The sequence below is a fragment of the Somniosus microcephalus genome, chromosome 13, assembly GCF_052327205.1.
Source record: "Somniosus microcephalus isolate GS21.2 chromosome 13, FLI_Smic_1.0, whole genome shotgun sequence".
In the NCBI taxonomy this organism is placed as follows: domain Eukaryota; kingdom Metazoa; phylum Chordata; class Chondrichthyes; order Squaliformes; family Somniosidae; genus Somniosus; species Somniosus microcephalus.
The window spans coordinates 76802366-76821593 of record NC_140999.1 but is presented as its reverse complement, the minus strand read 5'-3'; the positions used below and the strand labels follow the sequence as shown (position 1 = coordinate 76821593).

Genomic DNA, 19228 nt, shown 5'->3' with positions numbered 1-19228 from the left:
TCCTTGTTTTCACATCCCTCCATGGCCTTGTCCTTCCCTATCTCTAGCCTCCTACAAGCCTTCGAGATCTCTGCGATCCTCTGATTCTGGCCTCTTGTGCATCCCCGATTTTAATTGCTCCCCCGTTGGCGGCCATTCCTTCAGCTGTCCTAGGACCTAAGCTCTGGAATTTTAAGATTCTTCTTAAAACCCACCTTTTTACCCTTATCTGTCCTAATATCTCCTTATGTCGCTTGGTGTCAAACTCTGTTTGATAATTGCTCCTGTGAAGCCCCTTGGGACGTTTTACTACGTTAAAGGCGCTGTATAAATGGAAGTGTGTGGCATTGTGCGTGCATAGGCTGTGTGTGTGCGTGCGCGCAAAGCGCGCCTGCATATATGTGTTCTAGCGTGTGCGCGTGCTGGTTTAAAAAAAAAATAACAAAACATTCTCTTGACAAAATAATTGGATGAACTCTTCGCTCGGTTTCCTGTGGACAACAGTCTGCAGCCCAGCTGTCTGGCTAAGCGCACAACAAAATGCGATCACTACTGATGTTTTCCAGCTCAGACACCTACACGTTTGCTTTCACAGACTGGAAGGGCTACTGATGAGCATTATTCCCTGTGGAGTTGTCACTTTGCAGGACAATTAGCTGGCATACACTGAAGAGCTCCCTACTGAATCTGGAGACTTCAAGTGGCTGGCCATACCAAAAGGGAAAAATTGCCTTCAATCTAAAATATCTCCTGTAAGGCAATAGAGTTTTATATTATCTTTTTATTTCAGTTTGTGGTGGGCTGCCTTACATTGAGAATACAGCCTGCTGCTTGAACTCTTCATGTGTCTTCCATTAAGATGGAAAGCTGGACTCAGTAGCATGGCAAAAGGCCCAAGGGATGGTTGGCATGGGTTTCATATTTCTTAAAACTTATTTTGCTCTTCTCATTCTTCTGTTAGAAAGTTTATTCCAGTTCAAATTAGACACACTACAAGTAATAGTTGTTTCCAAAAAATAATTTTCTTCTGAAACATCCCATAGAAATTCATTTCTTTTAAGATGACGAGGAATCCTCTGCCAGTCTTGACCTATAACCTGGATTTTATGCTGTAAGATCTGCAGCTTCATTGCAAGCAATGTCTTGACTGGTAAGGTAGGAATATCCAGAAATGCACCAAGCACAGGAGCTCAGTCCGGTGAGAATGTTAGGTGAGCGAGTGCCACTGGTACCAAATCTCCTCTCTGCAAGGTCTGTTAAGTACAGAAGGCTGGTGGCAAAGTTTGTTGCAAGCCCATAACCAGCTCCAAGGGATGCACACTCAGATGCACCTTTTTTATTTGGGGAAGTACACTACTGCCATTCTGCACTTTGTCTTGATCGCTTACTGGTGGTCAGGAATTTGCAATCACTGCTATCCTGCCATTGAATTGTAAATAAGTTCAGTATTGCATGTGAAATACTTTACCTTGCTCTGCCTTTACATAATGGATTGACTAAGAGAATGTATCTGTGAAATACCAGTTAGTGAGACTTGATCAAACAGTTTGATTCTACTTCAGGTCATCTGTCGATGGAAAAAGGGATGACAGAAAGGACAACCGAGGAAACTCCAAGAAACGGGAGGATGATAGGAGGAAAGACCGAAGGAGGGAAAAGGATGATGGCAGATACAGATCATACTCAAGTAAGGGAGGTTGAGGGAAATGTGCATGAGGAGAGATGGCTGGGCAGTGTGGGTTAGCACATTCTCCTTTTACCTCTGTGATTGAGGTTGAAACTCATTATTGATTAAAGTCCTCTTTACTGCCTGTAAAGGTCATAAATGAAACATAAGAACCAGAGTAGGCCATTCAGCCTCGAGCTTATTTCGCCATTCAGTTAGATCATGGCTGATCTGTACCTCAACTCCATTTACCCGCCTTGGTTCAATTTCCCTAACACCCTTGCCTAACAAAAATCTATCAATCTCAATCGAAAATCTATCGATCTCAGTCTTGACCATTTCAGTTGACCCCCAGCATCCACGGCATTTTGGGGACAAGATTTTCACTACCCTTTGGATGAAAAAGTGCTTCCTGATTTCACTCCTAAATGGTCTAGCTCTAATTTCAAGATTATGCCCTTCGTGTTCTGGATTCCCCAAAAATATATTTATTTCTGAGGCTGTTAAGTTGCAACCTATGACCTGCTAACAATAAAGGAACTTTGCACTGTGTGCCCAACAAATATTGTGATAAGTCACATTTTATGTGGAATAAAACGCACAGCAGTGGTTGAGTTTTTAATGGTTGCGTTACTTTCTGATTTTTTTCCAGGATGTCGAGGTTTAGAGAGGAGAAGTCGAGAAAGGAGGAGGGTAAGTTCTTGATCGGTGTGAAAGGACCCTGGCTTTATAGTTGCTGCAGCTGAACGCAAAGGGCCGTTGTTGCTTGTCTATATTGCCATGTGCTCCACCTGCAAGGAGTGAGAAACATAGTTGCTGCCTGTCACTGTAGTTCCTGCGATCTGAAGCGTAGAGGAGTGTCATGTTGAGCTAATCTGAGAAGTTGATTCACCTTGTGTGAATGACGAATTTAATTTTGCTATTTCGAGCACCAGGGTACCATAAGCACATAAATAGGAGCAGGAGTAGGCCATTCTCCCTTCGAGCCTGCTCCGCCATTCAATGAGATCATGGCTGATTTTCTGCCTCAACTCCATTCACCGGCCCTATCGCCATATCCCTTGATGCCCTTACTAGTCAGAAATCTATCGACTTCTGTTTTGAATATACCCAATGACAGCCTCCACAGCCCTCTGGGGTAGTGAATTCCAAAGATTCACCACCCTCTGTGTGAAAAAATTTCTTCTCATCTCAGTCCTGAATATCCTACCCTTTATCCTGAGGCTGTGGCCCTTCGTTCTAGACTCTCCAGCCAAGGGAAACATTCTCCCAGCATCCATCCTATCAAGCCCTATAATAATTTTGTATGCTTCAATGAGATCCCTTCTCATTCTTTTGAATTCAAGAGAATACAGGTCTAGTTTACTCAATCTCTTCTCATACGACAGCCCCGCCATCCCAGGAATCAATCTCGTGAACCATCACTGCACTCCCTCTGTGGCAAGTATATCCTTCCTTAGATGTAAGCAGACCAAAATTGTACACAGTACTCCAGGTGTGGTCTCACTAAGGCCCTATATAATTGGAGTAAGACTTCTTTACTCCTGTACTTAAATCCTCTTGTAATGAAGGCCAGCATACCATTTGCCTTCCTAATGGCTTGCTGCACCTGCACATTCACTTTCAGTGACTCATGTACAAGTACACCCAGGTCCCTTTGAGCATCTGCATTCCCCAATCTTTCACCATTTAGGAAATCCTCTGCCTTTCTGTTTTTTCTACCAAAGTGGATAATTTCACATTTATCCACATTATATTCCATCTGCCATGTTCTCGCCCACTCACTGAGCCTGTCGGAATCCCCTTGAAGCCTCTTCACATCCTCTTCGCAACTGCCACCTAGCTTTGTGTAATCAGCAAATTTGGAAATGTTACATTTAGTCCCCTCATCATTGATATAGATTGTGAATAGCTGGGGCCCAAGCACCGATCCTGCGGTACCCCACTAGTCACAGCCTGCCATCCTGAAAAAGACCTGTTTATCCCTACTCTTTGTTTTCTGTCTGTTAACCAATTCTCAATCCATGCTATTATATTACAGGATACTCTTTTTTTTAAATCTGGCACCGACAGGACCGGCGTGGTGCTGGTTTATCAAAAAGTCCGGATTACAGAGCGGTATAGTTAAAAGGTACAAGAGCTCCGTACACAGCAACAAATCCAGGCTTCCCTTTTGCTTAGCAACAGGTGCAGGAACCTGGCCACAGACCAAGCGTCCCTGTTGCTTAGCAACAAGTGCAGGAACCCCGATTACACAGCCACAGATCCAGGAACGGCCACTAATATGAAGTAAAACTTACTTGAACCTACTCCTGAATTTTGCCGGTTAACAGAGATTTCCGGTTATTTAGGTGCCAGTAAATCGAGAGTTTCCTGTACCACCAATTCCAGGTGCCTTAATTTTGTTCACCAACCTCTTGTGTGGGACTTTATCGAAGGCCTTCTGAAAATCCAGATACGCCAGAGGGGTGGCTCTGCTGCACAGGACGGGAGGAAAAAGAGGGGTAGAGCTATAGTAATAGGGGATTTTATTGTAAGGGGAATAGATAGGCGTTTCTGCGGCCGCAAACGAGACTCCAGGATGGTGTGTTGCCTCCCTGGTGCAAGGGTCAAGGATGTCTCAGAGCGGCTGCAGAACATCTTGGAAGGGGAGGGTGAACAGCCAGTTGTCGTGGTGCATAAAGGTACCAACGATATAGGTAAAAAAAACGGGATGAGGTCCTAAAAGCTGAATATAGGGAGTTAGGAGGTAAATTTAAAAAATAGGACCTCAAAGGTAGTAATCTCAGGATTGCTACCAGTGCCACGTGCTAGTCAGAGTAGAAATAGAAGAATATTTCAGATGAATACGTGGCTAGAGGAATGGTGCCAGAGGGAGGGATTCAAATTCCTGGGACATTGGAACCGGTTCTGGGGGAGGTGGGACTAGTTCAAACTGGACGGTTTGCACCTGGGCAGGGCCGGGACCAATGTCCTAGGGGGAGTGTTTGCTAGTGCTCTGGGGGAGGGTTTAAACTAAAATGGCAGGGGGTTGGGAACCTGAGCAGGGGGACAGAGGAAAGGGAAACAAGGATAAAAGCAAAAGATAGGAAGGAGAAAAACAGAATTGACAGTCACAGAAATCAACGGTTTAAATCAAACATGGCCACAGTAAATAATAATTCTAATAGGTCTAAGAGCGTTAAAAAAACGAGCCTGAAGTCTTTGTGTCTTAATGTGAGGAGCATTCGTAAAAAGGTGGATGAATTAGCTGCGCAAATAGAGGTAAACGAATATGATTTGATTGGGATTATGGAAACATGGCTCCAGGGTGGCCAAGGCTGGGAACTCAACATCCAGGGGTATTCAATATTCAGGAAAGATAGGCAAAAAGGAAAGGGAGGTGGGGTAGCATTACTGGTTAAAGAAGGGATTAACACAATTGTAAGGAAGGATATTAGCTCTGATGATGTGGAATCTGTATGGGTAGAACTGAGAAATACCAAGGGGCAGAAAACGTTAGTGGGAGTGGTATATAGACCTCCAAACAGTAATGCGGAGGTTGGGGATGGCATTAAAAGGGAAATTAGAGAAGCGTGCAAAAAGGGCACAGCAGTCATAATGGGTGACTTCAATCTACATATAGATTGGGCTAACCAAATTAGTAACAATACTGTGGAGGAGGAATTCCTGGAGTGTTTACGGGATGGTTTCCTGGACCAATATGTCGAGGAACCAACCAGAGATCAGGCCATCTTAGACTGGGTATTATGTAACGAGAAAGGATTAATTAGCAATCTTGTTGTACGAGGCCCCTTGGGTCGGAGCGATCATAATATGATCGAATTCTTCATTAAGATGGTGAATGAAGTAGTTGACTCGGAGACTAGGGTACTGAATTTAAATAAAGGAAACTACGATGGTCTGAGGCGCGAATTGGGTAGGATTGATTGGGGAATGTCACTCAAAGGGTTAATGGTGGATAGGCAATGGCAAACATTCAAAGACAGCATGGATGAACTACAGAATTTGTTCATCCCAGTTTGGCATAAAAATAAAACAAAAAAGGTGACTCAACCGTGGCTAACGAGGGAAATTAGGGATAGCATAAGATCCAAGGAGAGGACATATAAATTGGCCAAAAAAAGCAGTAATCCAGAGGATTGGGAGCAGTTTAGGATTCAACAAAGGAGGACAAAGGGATTAATTAAGAAAGGGAAAATAGAATATGAGAGTAAGCTTGCAGGGAACATAAAAACTGACTGTAAAAGCTTTTATAGATATGTGAAGAGAAAAAGATTGGTGAAGTCAAGCGTAGGTCCCTTGCAGTCAGAATCAGGGGAATTTATAATGGGGAGCAAAGAAATGGGAGACCAATTAAATATATATTTTGGTTTTGTCTTCACAAAGGAGGACACAAATAACCTCCCGGAAATGTCGGGGAACATAGGGTCTGATGAAGGGGAGGAACTGAAAGAAATCAGTATTTGTAGGGAAATGGTGTTAGGGAAATTGATGAGATTGAAGGCCGATAAATCCCCAGGGCCTGATAATCTACATCCTAGGGTACTTAAGGAAGTGGCCCTAGAAATAGTAGATGCATCGGTAGTGGGGAAAATGCTAGAGTCCATTATAAAGGATGTAATAGCAGAGCACTTGGAAAACAGTGACAGGATCGGACAAAGTCAACATGGATTTACAAAAGGTAAATCGTGCTTGACTAATCCACTGGAATTTTTTGAGAATGTAACTAGTAAAATAGAGAAGGGAGAACCAGTGGATGTGGTGTATTTGGACTTTCAGAAGGCTTTCGATAAGGTCCCAAATAAGAGATTAGATTGTAAAGTTAAGGCACATGGGATTGGGGGCAAGGTATTGACTTGGAGAGAGAACTGGTTGGCAGATAGAAAGCAAAGAGTTGGAATAAACGGGTCTTTTTCCGAGTGGCAGGCAGTGACTAGTGGGGCACCGCAGGGATCGGTCCTTGGACCCCAGCTATTCACAATATATATTAATGATCTAGACAAGGGAACTAGATGTAATACCTCCAAATTTGCAGACGACACAAAGCTGGGTGGGCGTGTGTGCTGTGAGGAGGATGCCGAGAAACTACAGGATGATTTGGACAGGTTGGGTGATTGGGCAGAAGCATGGCAGATGCTGTATAACGTGGATAAATGTGAGGTTATCCACTTTGGTGTCAAAAACAGGAAGGCAGATTATTATCTGAATGGCAATAGATTGGGAGAAGGGGAAGTGCAACGAGACCTGGGTGTCCTTGTGCACCAGTCGCTGAAGGTAAGCATGCAGGTGCAGCAGGCGGTTAAGAAGGCAAATGGTATGTTGGCCTTCATAGCGAGAGGGTTTGAGTACAAGAACAAGGATGTCTTGCTGCAGTTGTACAGGGCCTTGGTGAGACCACATCTTGAGTATTGTGTGCAGTTTTGGTTGCCTTATCTGAGGAAGGATATTCTTGCTATGGAAGGAGTTCAGCGAAGATTCACCAGACTGATACCTGGGATGGCAGGAATGACGTATGAGGAGAGATTGGGTCGATTGGGCTTGTACTCGCTGGAGTTTAGAAGAATGAGAGGGGATCTCATTGAAACTTATAAAATTCTAACAGGACTAGACAGACGAGATGCAGGGAGGATGTTCCCGATGGTCGGGGAATCCAGAACCAGGGGTCACAGTCTAAGGATAAGGGGTAGGCCTTTTAGGACAGAAATGAGGAATTTCTTCACCCAGAGAGTGGTGAACCTGTGGAATTCTCTACCACAGAAGGCAGTAGAGGCCAATTCATTAAATATATTCAAGAAGGAGTTGGATATATTTCTTAAGGCTAAAGGGATCAAGGGGTGTGGGGAGAAAGCAGGGACCGGGTACTGAACTTGGATGATCAGCCATGATCGCATTGAATGGCGGAGCAGGCTAGAGGGGCCAAATGGCCTTCTGCTGCTCCTATCTTCTATGTTTTTATATCTATGTTTCTACCACATCTACCGGTTCCCCTTTGTCTACTCCACTAGTTACATCCTCAAAGAACTCCAATAGGTTTGTCAAACAGGATTTCTCTTTCATAAATCCATGTTGACTCTGCCCAATCGTACTATTAGTTTCTAAGTGCCCAGTTATTGCATCCTTTATAATAAATTCCAGCATTTTCCCAACTACTGATGTGAGGCTAACAGGTCTGTCGTTCCCCGTTTTCTCTCTCCCTCCTTTCTTAAATAGCGGGGTTACATTTGCTATCCTCCAATCTGCAGGAACCGTTCCAGAATCTTTGGAATTTTGGAAAAGGACAACCAATGCTTCCACTATTCCAATGGCCACCTCTTTCAAAACCCTAGAATGTAGGTCATTCGGTCCTTGGGATTTATCGACTATTAATCCCATTAATTTTGCTGGTACTGTTTTTTTTTTTACTAATAATAATTTCTTTAAGTTCCTCATTCTCGTCACACCCTTTGTTTTCTCGTATTTCTGGGAGGTTTTTTGTGTCTTCCTCCGTGAAGACAGAAACAAAGTATTTATTTAATTTCTCAGCCATTTCCTCATTCCCCATTATAAATTCTCCCGTCTCTGACTGTAAAGGACCTACATTTACCTTTTGCCAGTCTTTTCCTTTTCACATACCTATAGAAGCTTTTACAAGCTGTTTTTATATTTTTCGCTAGTTTGTGCTCCTATTTCATTTTCCCTTTATCAATTTATTGGTCCCCCTTTGCTGATTTCTAAAAAGATCCCAGTCCTCAGGATGACTGCTTTTTCTGGTAACTTTATAAGCTTCCTCCTTTGACGTAATACTAGCTTTAATTTTTTTTTTTAGCCATGGTTAGATCACTTTTCATTTGGGTTTTTATGCCCTAGAGGAATATACGTTTGTTGCAAATTATGCATTTTTTCCTTGAATGTTAGCCATTGTATGTCCATCTTCATACCTTTTAGTGTAGTCTCCCAATCTACCATGGCCAACTTGTCCCTCATACCCTTGTCGTTTCCTCTGTTTAGATTGAAGACCTTAGTTTCAGATTGGACTACATCACTCTCAAGCTTAATGTAAAATTCAGTCATATTATGGTCACTTGTCCCTCAAGGCCCCTTTACCACAAGATTATTGATTAGCCCTTTCTCATTACACAGTACCAGATCCAGAATCGCCTGTTCCCTGGTTGGTTCCTCCACATACTGATCCAGGAAACCATCTCGCATGCATTCCAAGAATTCGTCGTCCACACCGTTGGTGGTAATTTGATTTGCCCAGTCAATATGTAGATTGAAGTCCCCCATGATTACTGTATTACCCTTGTTGCATGCACTTCTAATCTCTTGATTGATACTGTGCCCTACATCACCATTATTGTGCCCTACATCACCATTATTGTTTGGTGGCCTATACACAACTCCCACCAATGTTTTCAGCCCTTTGCTGTTTCTTAGCTCCACCCAAACTGATTCCAGTTCTACATCACAATCTGCCAAGCCAAGATCTTTTATCTCTGCTGTACCGATCTCATCCCTTATTAACAGTGCTATGCCACCTCCTTTTCCTTTTTGTCTGTCCTTCCTAAATGTTGAGTACCCTGGAACATTCAGTTCCCAGCTTTGGTTACCCTGAAACCATGTCTCTCTAATGGCAATTACATCATACCCATTGGTGCCATTAATTCATCCACCTTGTTGGAATGCTATGTGCATTTAGATAAAGTGCCTTCAGCTTTGCCTGTTTAATATTTTTCTGCACTTTGACCCTCTTTACTGTTGGCCTTTGTTTCTGCTCCCTACTAGTTTTGCTGACCTACTTTTCTGACTTGCACTTCCAGCTTTGTTTCTCTCCGTTCTGGGCCCACACTTAGGTTCCCAGCCCCCTGACAAACTAATTTAAATCCTTCCCAACAGCACTAGCAAACCCCCCTGTGAGGATGTTGGTCCCATTTCTGCCGAGGTGTATCCCGTCCAGCTTGTACAGGTCCCACCTTCCCCAGAATCTGTCCCAATGCCTCAGGAATTTAAATCCCTTCCTCCTACACCATCTCTCCAGCCATGCATTCATCTAGTCTATTCTCCTATTTCTGCTCTCGCTAGCACGTGGCACTGGGAGTAATCCTGAGATTATTACCTTTTGAGGTCCTGCTTTTTAATTTATTTCCTAGCTCCCTATATTCTGCTTGCAGGACCTCGTCCCTCTTTCTACCTATGTCGTTGGTACTGATATGGACCACGACCTCCGACTGTTCACCCTCCCCCTTCAGAATGCCCTGCAGCCAATCAGTGACATCCTTGACCCTGGCACCAGGGAGGCAGCATACCATCCTAGCACCAGGGTTTCCCGGGTCAGACACAGTTTAGCACAATCTGAATCGTTTAATTCTCTCCTCTAAAAGTCAGCATGTTTTCTTTTTTTTTAAATATCTGTGGTTTGTTTCTGATGGAATGTTTCTTTGAAGTTGTTCTATTGTGAAGACCAAAAACTAATTAATATCCCTTATAAATTGTTTGTTCAATGGACACATGGGCCCCGATTTTCGGGCAGCTGTCGGGCGGCTTTTCATGCGGCCGTGGTCCGAAAATCGCGGAAAAGGCGGGTCGGGACCCCCCCCCCCCCCCACCGCCTGATTCCCCGCCCCGTCCGACTTTCGGACTGCCGTTTTCACGCGCCCCGCTTCAGTCCCGCCCGCTGCTGGCGGGACTGCTCGTCGGAGCACTAACAAGCAATTATCTGCTTGTTGAAGTGGATTTTCCCGTGCCGTTGCGACTTTGGGGCTTTCCCCACCTGAAACCCGCCTGCGGAGAACCCCGCCGATGAGAGCTGGCGTGAAAACAGCTGGCTTGCTTGCTTGCAGCAGCAGGTCGCTGAGGGCTGAAGATATTTAAATAGGCAGCATTTGCAGGCTGCAGGGCCTTGTTGATCAAGGCTTGGGGGAACTATTTGAAGCCTTAGGAGCAGCTGCAGATAGTTGGAGCCTCACACACTTCTTCAGTGTGAGCTCCTGGGAAGCCCCTGTCACCACCCTAACTCAGGACCTCCTCAACCGAGGCATCTGCCAGAAGCATGGGAGACCTTTGGCACCTTCCCTTCCTAGCATTAGAGGATCTCCAACAGCAGAGGTGGCAGCAGCAGAACCAGGAACAGCAGGATGATTACCAGGAGCACCAGGCTGCTGCTCACTCACCTGAAGCTGCACAAGCCAGAAGGGGCCAGCGCTTGGAAGTGGCTTGAGAGCACCTTGCTGCGCTTTAGGGGGCCAGTGGGACCCGTTTCTGCACTGGCAGTCCTACTCAGAAGGACTTCCATGAAGATCTGGTTTCTCTGTTCAACAGATGGCCAACGCTCCTCAAGAGATGTCATTCTCTTATGAGCACTCACCATGTTTTCCCTACCCTGGCGACTTATCTCCTCCATGGAGGTTGCCAACCTTTCCATGGTGCTGCGTTCATGAACCAATGACTCCACAAAGGCTCTGCTCATGGTCGCTATGGACTCCTCCATTCGCTCCACACTCGCAGCGACCCTGGAGACAAAACCTGCCAGAGACTCCCGCATCTGTGCATGGAGATCCATCACCTCTTCTCTTGCGGATGGACCCAAAGGCAGAGGGTCGAGATGCAGCGCAGCTGAGCTGAGCTGGCAGAGCCCTGCGCCCTCCGACGAGGACTCTCCACTGCTGTCCCTGTCTCCAGAATCTGCTGAGGCTCACTTGTCAGCTGTGAAACACCAGGTGACAACACTACTCTATGTCCCAAAGGTCCCCCCGAGGTGTGAGTGTCTGCGCTGGTGCTGGGTGCGCTTACTTCTGCTGATGCTGCACCCTCAGAGGTTGGAGCTTCCTCTGAGGAGTCTGGCTGCACAGCCTCTTCCTCCTCCACAGTGAGGACGGGGGCTCTGGATGGTACTGTGGGGGAGTAAAGGAAGGAGTTAGAGATGTAATGCCAAGGTTCCTCTGGTGACTCCCAGCGAGTTGGCATCTGCTGACACCTGCATCCATGCAGCACTGGTCTCAGTGGGAGGCCTCTTCCTCCCTGACCGAGGGAAGAGGACCTCCCTGTGGGCCCTAACCCCATCCAATAATGCCTGCAGTGAAGCCTCGTCAAATTTGAAGGCAGCTCGGGGTATGGCACTGGCCACAGCTGCTGCAGGCTCCTTATGCCATCCTGTATGGTTCATTTGAAGCTTTCAGAGGATGCAGTGCTTGCCATGGACCTTGAAAGCACCACGAATGATGGCATCATACTGTGGGGATTTCTGACTCGATTTAGACAATTAGCAAGGCTTCCCACATGCTGGGAATTAATTGGCCAATTGAGGGAAAATTGCGTGGGGCTGGCTGACACTTTTTTATGTGTGTCAGAAACCCCACATTCGGGGAAATCCGACCATTTCCCACACAAGCCGAAAATCGGGGCCATGTTATTTGTTCATATTTAACAGAGGCTAAACATGTTGATCCTTGCAGTTTTAGTATCTGTCTATTTTAAATTGGATTAATGTATGAAATATTGTTTAAAATTATGAAAGTATGGGACAGGGTAGATAGAAGCAGACTCTTCCAGTAGTTGAGTCAAGAATGAAGGACCATAGATAGAAGATTAAATGCAAGAGATTTAGAACAGAGGGCAGGAGAAACTTCTTCACACACACAGTTGTGAGGCTGTGGCATTCACTTCCAGGGTTAATACTTGAGGCAGAATATGTCAACATTCAAGATTAGATTGGATAGGTGGATGCAAGAAAGAACGAACGAACTTGCATTTCTATAGCACCTTTCATAACCACAGGACATCCTAAAGTGCTTTACAGTCAATTAAGTACTTTTTTTGAAGTGTAGTCACAGTTGTAATATAGGAAATGTGACAGCCAATTTGTGCACAGCAAGGGTCCCACAAACAGCAATGAGATAATGACCAGATAAACTGTTTTAGTCATGTCGATTGAGGGATAAATATTGGCTACGACATCAGGGAGAACTGCGCTGCTCTTCTTCGAACAGTGCCATGGGATGTTTTACATCCACCCGAGAGGGCAGATCGGACCTTGGTTTAACGTCTCATCTGAAAGATGGCACCTCCGGCAGTGCAGCACTCGCTCTGTACTGCACTGGTGTGTTAACCTAGATTGTGTGGGTGAAGGAATGGGCTGTTGAAGGGATACTGGAACAGGGCAGGTAAATGTGATTAGAACTATTTCCTCACGTGGAGGGTAAACATCGACGTGAACTGGTTTGGCCGAATGGTCTGTTTCCGTGGAATAACTTATTTGTATTTCTATGTTGAGCTTGCTTGAGAACAACTGCATCTAATAGTTGTATTTATAGATAGTGGATTAAAAGCAGGGATTTTGGAACAACATAGGAGTTCTTTTGGAAATTTTTAGCTTCTGGGGAACAGCAATCTTCCATGTAAGACAGGCTGGTACTGAAAACTCATAAACGAACGTTAGATGTCAACACGCTGAGATATATTACTCGGAGACCACACGGAATGTTAAAAGCTTAAATTATGCTGCTAGTTTGGTGCCTTCTACACGAGCAGCCTGATGGCACTTTCCATAAGTAAACTTGCGTGACTTACAATTGAAATGACATCTTTTGACTTTCTGCCCCTGCAATGTGTGTGGACCCAGGGATCAGCAATGCTCCCAAAAGCGTAAGTGTAACCTCGTGCTCCTTTCCCATAGTTCAGATAGACAGAAAATATGATTCAGCATATTAAAACTAATCAAATTTATTTACTTAATGGCGAGTTACAAAATGCCACAAATTAGACTAATATAATCTAAGGCAACAACAATAACAACTTGCATTTATACAGCATCTTTAAAATAGAAAGATGTCCCAAGGTGCTTCACAGAAGTGTAAACAGACATAAATAGACGCTAAGCCAACAAAGGCTGGGTGACCAAAAGCTTGTTTGAAGAGGTGGCTTTTAAGGAGGGGTTTAGGGAGGGAATTCCAGAGCATAGGGCCTAGAAGGCTGAAGGAACAGCCGCCAGTGGTGGGGCGAAGGGACGGGGGGAGCGTTTTCCCCTATGATCTCTTCTACATTTGCTTCTCTTATTGTATCTTTGTTGCTTGGATTTAGTCAGGAACTATTAAAGCTGAGGTTGGTGGTGGCTATCTTCATCCCTACATTTAGGGTGACCAGCTCATCATTGTTGGTTTTGGTGCTGTCTTGGCATCTAGTCATTGCACTTCTTTCCCTGGTCTTAATTATTTGAGTTCTGCAGGTGGCTTGAAGTACAAAATGCCTAGTATTCCATTGGACAGCAAATCTGATAGGAGTCATGACAGGCGTGTGCATGGGATGTTGTCTACTTGCCTGCCTGCAGGTGATGTGCACTGAGTTCGAGTATTGCTTTTTGCAAGTTGTGTATCAACCAAAGCCAAATTGTGTAGCAATACTGGTTTGGCATGACTATATTACACATTAAATTGCTGCATTGCAACTTCTTATGTGTCAGCCGTGGTTCAGTGTGTAGCCTCTGAATCAGAAGGTTTTGGGTTCAAGTTCCATTCCAGAGACCTGAGCACATAAATCTAGGCTGACACTCCCAGTGCAGTACTGAGGGAGTGCTGCACTGTCGGAGGTGCCGTCTTTTGGATGAAACGTTAAACTGAGGCCCTGTCTGCTCTTTAAGGTGGACGTAAAAGATCCCATGGCACAATTTTTAAGATGAACGGGCAAGTTATCCCCGGTGTCCTGGCCAATATTTATCCCTCAATCAACAGTGCAACGAAGGTTCACGAGATTGATTCCTGGGATGGCGGGACTGTCGTATGAGAAGAGGTTGCGTAAACTAGGCCTGTATTCTCTTGAATTCAGAAGAATGAGAGGGGATCTCATTGAAGCATACAAAATTATTATAGGGCTTGATAGGATGGATGCTGGGAGAATATTTCCCTTAGCTGGAGAGTCTAGAACCAGGGGCCACAGCCTCAGGATAAAGGGTAGGACATTCAGGACTGAGATGAGAAGAAATTTCTTCACACAGAGGGTGGTGAATCTTTGGAATGCTCTACCCCAGAGGGCTGTGGAGGCTCAGTCATTGGGTATATTCAAAACAGAAGTCGATAGATTTCTGACTAGTAAAGGCATCAAGGGATATGACGAAAGGGCCGGTGAATGGAGTTGAGGCAGAAGATCAGCCATGATCTCATTGAATGGCGGAGCAGGCTTGAGGGGCCGAATGGCTGACTCCTGCTCCTATTTCTTATGTTCTTAACACCGCATAAACAGATTATCTGGTCATTATCACAATGCTGTTTGTGGGAGCATGCTGTGCGCAAATTGGCTGCTGTGTTTCCTTCATTACAACAGTGACTACACTTCAAAAGTACTTCATTTGCTGTAAAGCGCTTTGGGACGTTCTGAGGTTGTGAAATGCTCTATATAAATGCAAGTCTTTCTTTCTGAAGACTTTGATGCACTGCTCAAAATACCCAGTACAATTGGGGGATTTAATGTGCCACTAAACTGAGCCTGTTAGACTCTTGGGCCAGAGTTAATCTTCCATTATTTTCTTTCTGTGGGAAAACAGACGAGGTCCAGGAGCCGACACAGAAGATCTCGTAGCAGAGATAGAGGAAGAGATTTTGTATCCTTCGAGAAACTGATAGCACTGAGAGATCGGGAGCGAGATCGGGAGCGAGATCGGGAACGAGATCGAGAACGACGTTGGGACCACAAGAGAGATTTATGGGATTTTGAGAGACACAGGTCAGTTCAACTTGCTGCATCTAGCTAAGGTCTCAACTGTCTTGCTTAGAGTGAGAAATATGGTGTAATTCTGCATGCTGATTTAAGGACACACTTTATGTAATGTTGTCTGAGAAAGAAGCAATTCAAAAATAGATGGCAACAGTGCTGAGAACCTCTTCACAAAGTGCACCTTCATTTCTCCCCCTCCCTCCCTCTCCTCCCCGCCCTCCTCCCTCCCTCTCCTCCCCGCCCTCCTCCCTCCCTCTCCTCCCCGCCCTCCTCCCTCCCTCTCCTCCCGCCCTCCTCCCTCCCTCCCTCTCCTCCCCGCCCTCCTCCCTCCCTCCCTCTCCTCCCCGCCCTCCTCCCTCCCTCCCTCTCCTCCCCGCCCTCCTCCCTCCCTCCCTCCCTCTCCTCCCCGCCCTCCTCCCTCCCTCCCTCTCCTCCCCGCCCTCCTCCCTCCCTCTCCTCCCCGCCCTCCTCCCTCCCTCTCCTCCCCGCCCTCCTCCCTCCCTCTCCTCCCCGCCCTCCTCCCTCCCTCCCTCTCCTCCCCGCCCTCCTCCCTCCCTCTCCTCCCCGCCCTCCTCCCTCCCTCTCCTCCCCGCCCTCCTCCCTCCCTCTCCTCCCCGCCCTCCTCCCTCCCTCTCCTCCCCGCCCTCCTCCCTCCCTCTCCTCCCCGCCCTCTCCTCCCCGCCCTCCTCCCTCCCTCTCCTCCCCGCCCTCCTCCCTCCCTCTCCTCCCCGCCCTCCTCCCTCCCTCTCCTCCCCGCCCTCTCCTCCCCGCCCTCCTCCCTCCCTCTCCTCCCCGCCCTCCTCCCTCCCTCTCCTCCCCGCCCTCCTCCCTCCCCGCCCTCCTCCCTCCCTCTCCTCCCCGCCCTCCTCCCTCCCTCTCCTCCCCGCCCTCCTCCCTCCCTCTCCTCCCCGCCCTCCTCCCTCCCTCTCCTCCCCGCCCTCCTCCCTCCCTCTCCACCCCCGCCCTCCTCCCTCCCTCTCCACCCCCGCCCTCCTCCCTCCCTCTCCACCCCCGCCCTCCTCCCTCCCTCTCCACCCCCGCCCTCCTCCCTCCCTCTCCCCCCCGCCCTCCTCCCTCCCTCTCCCCCCCCGCCCTCCTCCCTCCCTCTCCCCCCCGCCCTCCTCCCTCCCTCTCCCCCCGCCCTCCTCCCTCCCTCTCCCCCCGCCCTCCTCCCTCCCTCTCCCCCCCGCCCTCCTCCCTCCCTCTCCCCCCCGCCCTCCTCCCTCCCTCTCCCCCCCCGCCCTCCTCCCTCCCTCTCCCCCCCGCCCTCCTCCCTCCCTCTCCCCCCCGCCCTCCTCCCTCCCTCTCCCCCCGCCCTCCTCCCTCCCTCTCCCCCCCGCCCTCCTCCCTCCCTCTCCCCCCCGCCCTCCTCCCTCCCTCTCCCCCCCGCCCTCCTCCCTCCCTCTCCCCCCCGCCCTCCTCCCTCCCTCTCCCCCCCGCCCTCCTCCCTCCCTCTCCCCCCCGCCCTCCTCCCTCCCTCTCCCCCCCGCCCTCCTCCCTCCCTCTCCCCCCGCCCTCCTCCCTCCCTCTCCCCCCGCCCTCCTCCCTCCCTCTCCCCCCGCCCTCCTCCCTCCCTCTCCCCCCCGCCCTCCTCCCTCCCTCTCCCCCCCGCCCTCCTCCCTCCCTCTCCCCCCCGCCCTCCTCCCTCCCTCTCCCCCCCGCCCTCCTCCCTCCCTCTCCCCCCCGCCCTCCTCCCTCCCTCTCCCCCCCGCCCTCCTCCCTCCCTCTCCCCCCGCCCTCCTCCCTCCCTCTCCCCCCCGCCCTCCTCCCTCCCTCTCCCCCCCGCCCTCCTCCCTCCCTCTCCCCCCCGCCCTCCTCCCTCCCTCTCCCCCCCGCCCTCCTCCCTCCCTCTCCCCCCGCCCTCCTCCCTCCCTCTCCCCCCGCCCTCCTCCCTCCCTCTCCCCCCGCCCTCCTCCCTCCCTCTCCCCCCGCCCTCCTCCCTCTCCTCCCCCCCGCCCTCCTCCCTCCCTCTCCCCCCCGCCCTCCTCCCTCCCTCTCCCCCCCGCCCTCCTCCCTCCCTCTCCCCCCCGCCCTCCTCCCTCCCTCTCCCCCCGCCCTCCTCCCTCCCTCTCCCCCCCGCCCTCCTCCCTCCCTCTCCCCCCCCGCCCTCCTCCCTCCCTCTCCCCCCCGCCCTCCTCCCTCCCTCTCCCCCCCGCCCTCCTCCCTCCCTCTCCCCCCCGCCCTCCTCCCTCCCTCTCCCCCCCCGCCCTCCTCCCTCCCTCTCCCCCCCGCCCTCCTCCCTCCCTCTCCCCCCCGCCCTCCTCCCTCCCTCTCCCCCCGCCCTCCTCCCTCCCTCTCCCCCCCGCCCTCCTCCCTCCCTCTCCCCCCCGCCCTCCTCCCTCCCTCTCCCCCCCGCCCTCCTCCCTCCCTCTCCCCCCGCCCTCCTCCCTCCCTCTCCCCCCCGCCCTCCTCCCTCCCTCTCCCCCCCGCCCTCCTCCCTCCCTCTCCCCCCGCCCTCCTCCCTCCTCTCCCCCCCGCCCTCCTCCCTCCCTCTCCCCCCCGCCCTCCTCCCTCCCCCCCCGCCCTCCCTCCTCCCCCCCCGCCCTCCCTCTCCCCCCCCGCCCTCCCTCTCCCCCCCCCGCCCTCCCTCTCCCCCCCGCCTCCCTCCCCCCCCGCCCTCCCTCTCCCCCCCCGCCCTCCCTCTCCCCCCCGCCCTCCCTCTCCCCCCCCGCCCTCCCTCTCCCCCCCCGCCCTCCCTCTCCCCCCCCGCCCTCCCTCTCCCCCCCCGCCCTCCCTCTCCCCCCCGCCCTCCCTCTCCCCCCCCGCCCTCCCTCTCCCCCCCCGCCCTCCTCCCTCCCTCTCCCCACCGCCCTCCTCCCTCCCTCTCCCCACCGCCCTCCTCCCTCCCTCTCCCCCCCCGCCTTCCTCCCTCCCTCTCCTCCCCCGCCTTCCTCCCTCCCTCTCCTCCCCCGCCCTCCTCCCTCCCTCTCCTCCCCGCCCTCCTCCCTCCCTCTCCCCCCCGCCCTCCTCCCTCTCCCCCCCCGCCCTCCTCCCGCCCTTCTCCCCCCCGCCCTTCTCCCCCCCCGCCCTCCTCCCGCCCTTCTCCCCCCCGCCCTCCTCCCTCCCTCTTCCCCCCGCCCTCCTCCCTCCCTCTTCCCCCCGCCCTCCTCCCTCCCTCTTCCCCCGCCCTCCTCCCTCCCTCTTCCCCCCGCCCTCCTCCCTCCTCTCCCCCCCGCCCTCCTCCTCCTCTCCCCCCCGCCCTCCTCCCTCCCTCTCCCCCCCGCCCCTCCCTCTCTCCCCCCGCCCCCTCCCTCTCTCCCCCCCCGCCCCCTCCCTCTCTCTCCCCCCCGCCCCCTCCCTCTCTCTCCCCCCCGCCCCCCTCCCTCTCTCTCCCCCCGCCCCCCTCCCTCTCTCCCCCCCCGCCCCTCCCTCTCTCCCCCCCGCCCCCTCCCTCTCTCCCCCCCCGCCCTCCTCTCTCCCCCCCGCCCCCTCCCTCTCTCCCCCCCGCCCCCTCCCTCTCTTCCCCCCCGCCCCCTCCCTCTCTCCCCCCGCCCCCTCCCTCTCTCCCCCCGCCCCCTCCCTCTCTCCCCCCCCGCCCCCTCCCTCTCTCTCCCCCCCGCCCCCTCCCTCTCTCTCCCCCCCGCCCCCTCCCTCTCTCTCCCCCCCCGCCCCCCTCCCTCTCTCTCCCCCCCGCCCCCCTCCCTCTCTCTCCCCCCCGCCCCCCTCCCTCTCTCTCCCCCCGCCCCCTCCCTCTCTCTCCCCCCCGCCCCCCTCCCTCTCTCTCCCCCCCGCCCCCCTCCCTCTCTCTCCCCCCCGCCCCCCTCCCTCTCTCTCCCCCCCGCCCCCCTCCCTCTCTCTCCCCCCCGCCCCCCTCCCTCTCTCTCCCCCCGCCCCCCTCCCTCTCTCTCCCCCCGCCCCCCTCCCTCTCTCTCCCCCCCGCCCCCCCTCCCTCTCTCTCCC

General features: G+C 51.5%; 1 protein-coding gene across 6 annotated transcripts in view; it reads left to right on the top strand.

Annotated features, from left to right (window-relative positions):
• The window catches only part of LOC147108427 (scaffold attachment factor B2-like), a 155000-nt gene that overhangs the window by 76091 nt on the left and 59681 nt on the right, over nt 1-19228 (top strand). For all 6 annotated transcript variants that reach the window (XR_015080591.1, XM_086005053.1, XM_086005052.1 and 3 more), the window contains 3 exons: nt 1542-1666; nt 2298-2338; nt 15159-15337. Coding sequence is in view for 5 of the 6 variants with exons in the window: in XM_086005053.1 (XP_085861179.1) it covers nt 1542-1666; nt 2298-2338; nt 15159-15337 (345 nt within the window). In the remaining variant the exon portion in view is untranslated. The remainder of the gene's footprint in view (nt 1-1541; nt 1667-2297; nt 2339-15158; nt 15338-19228) is intronic.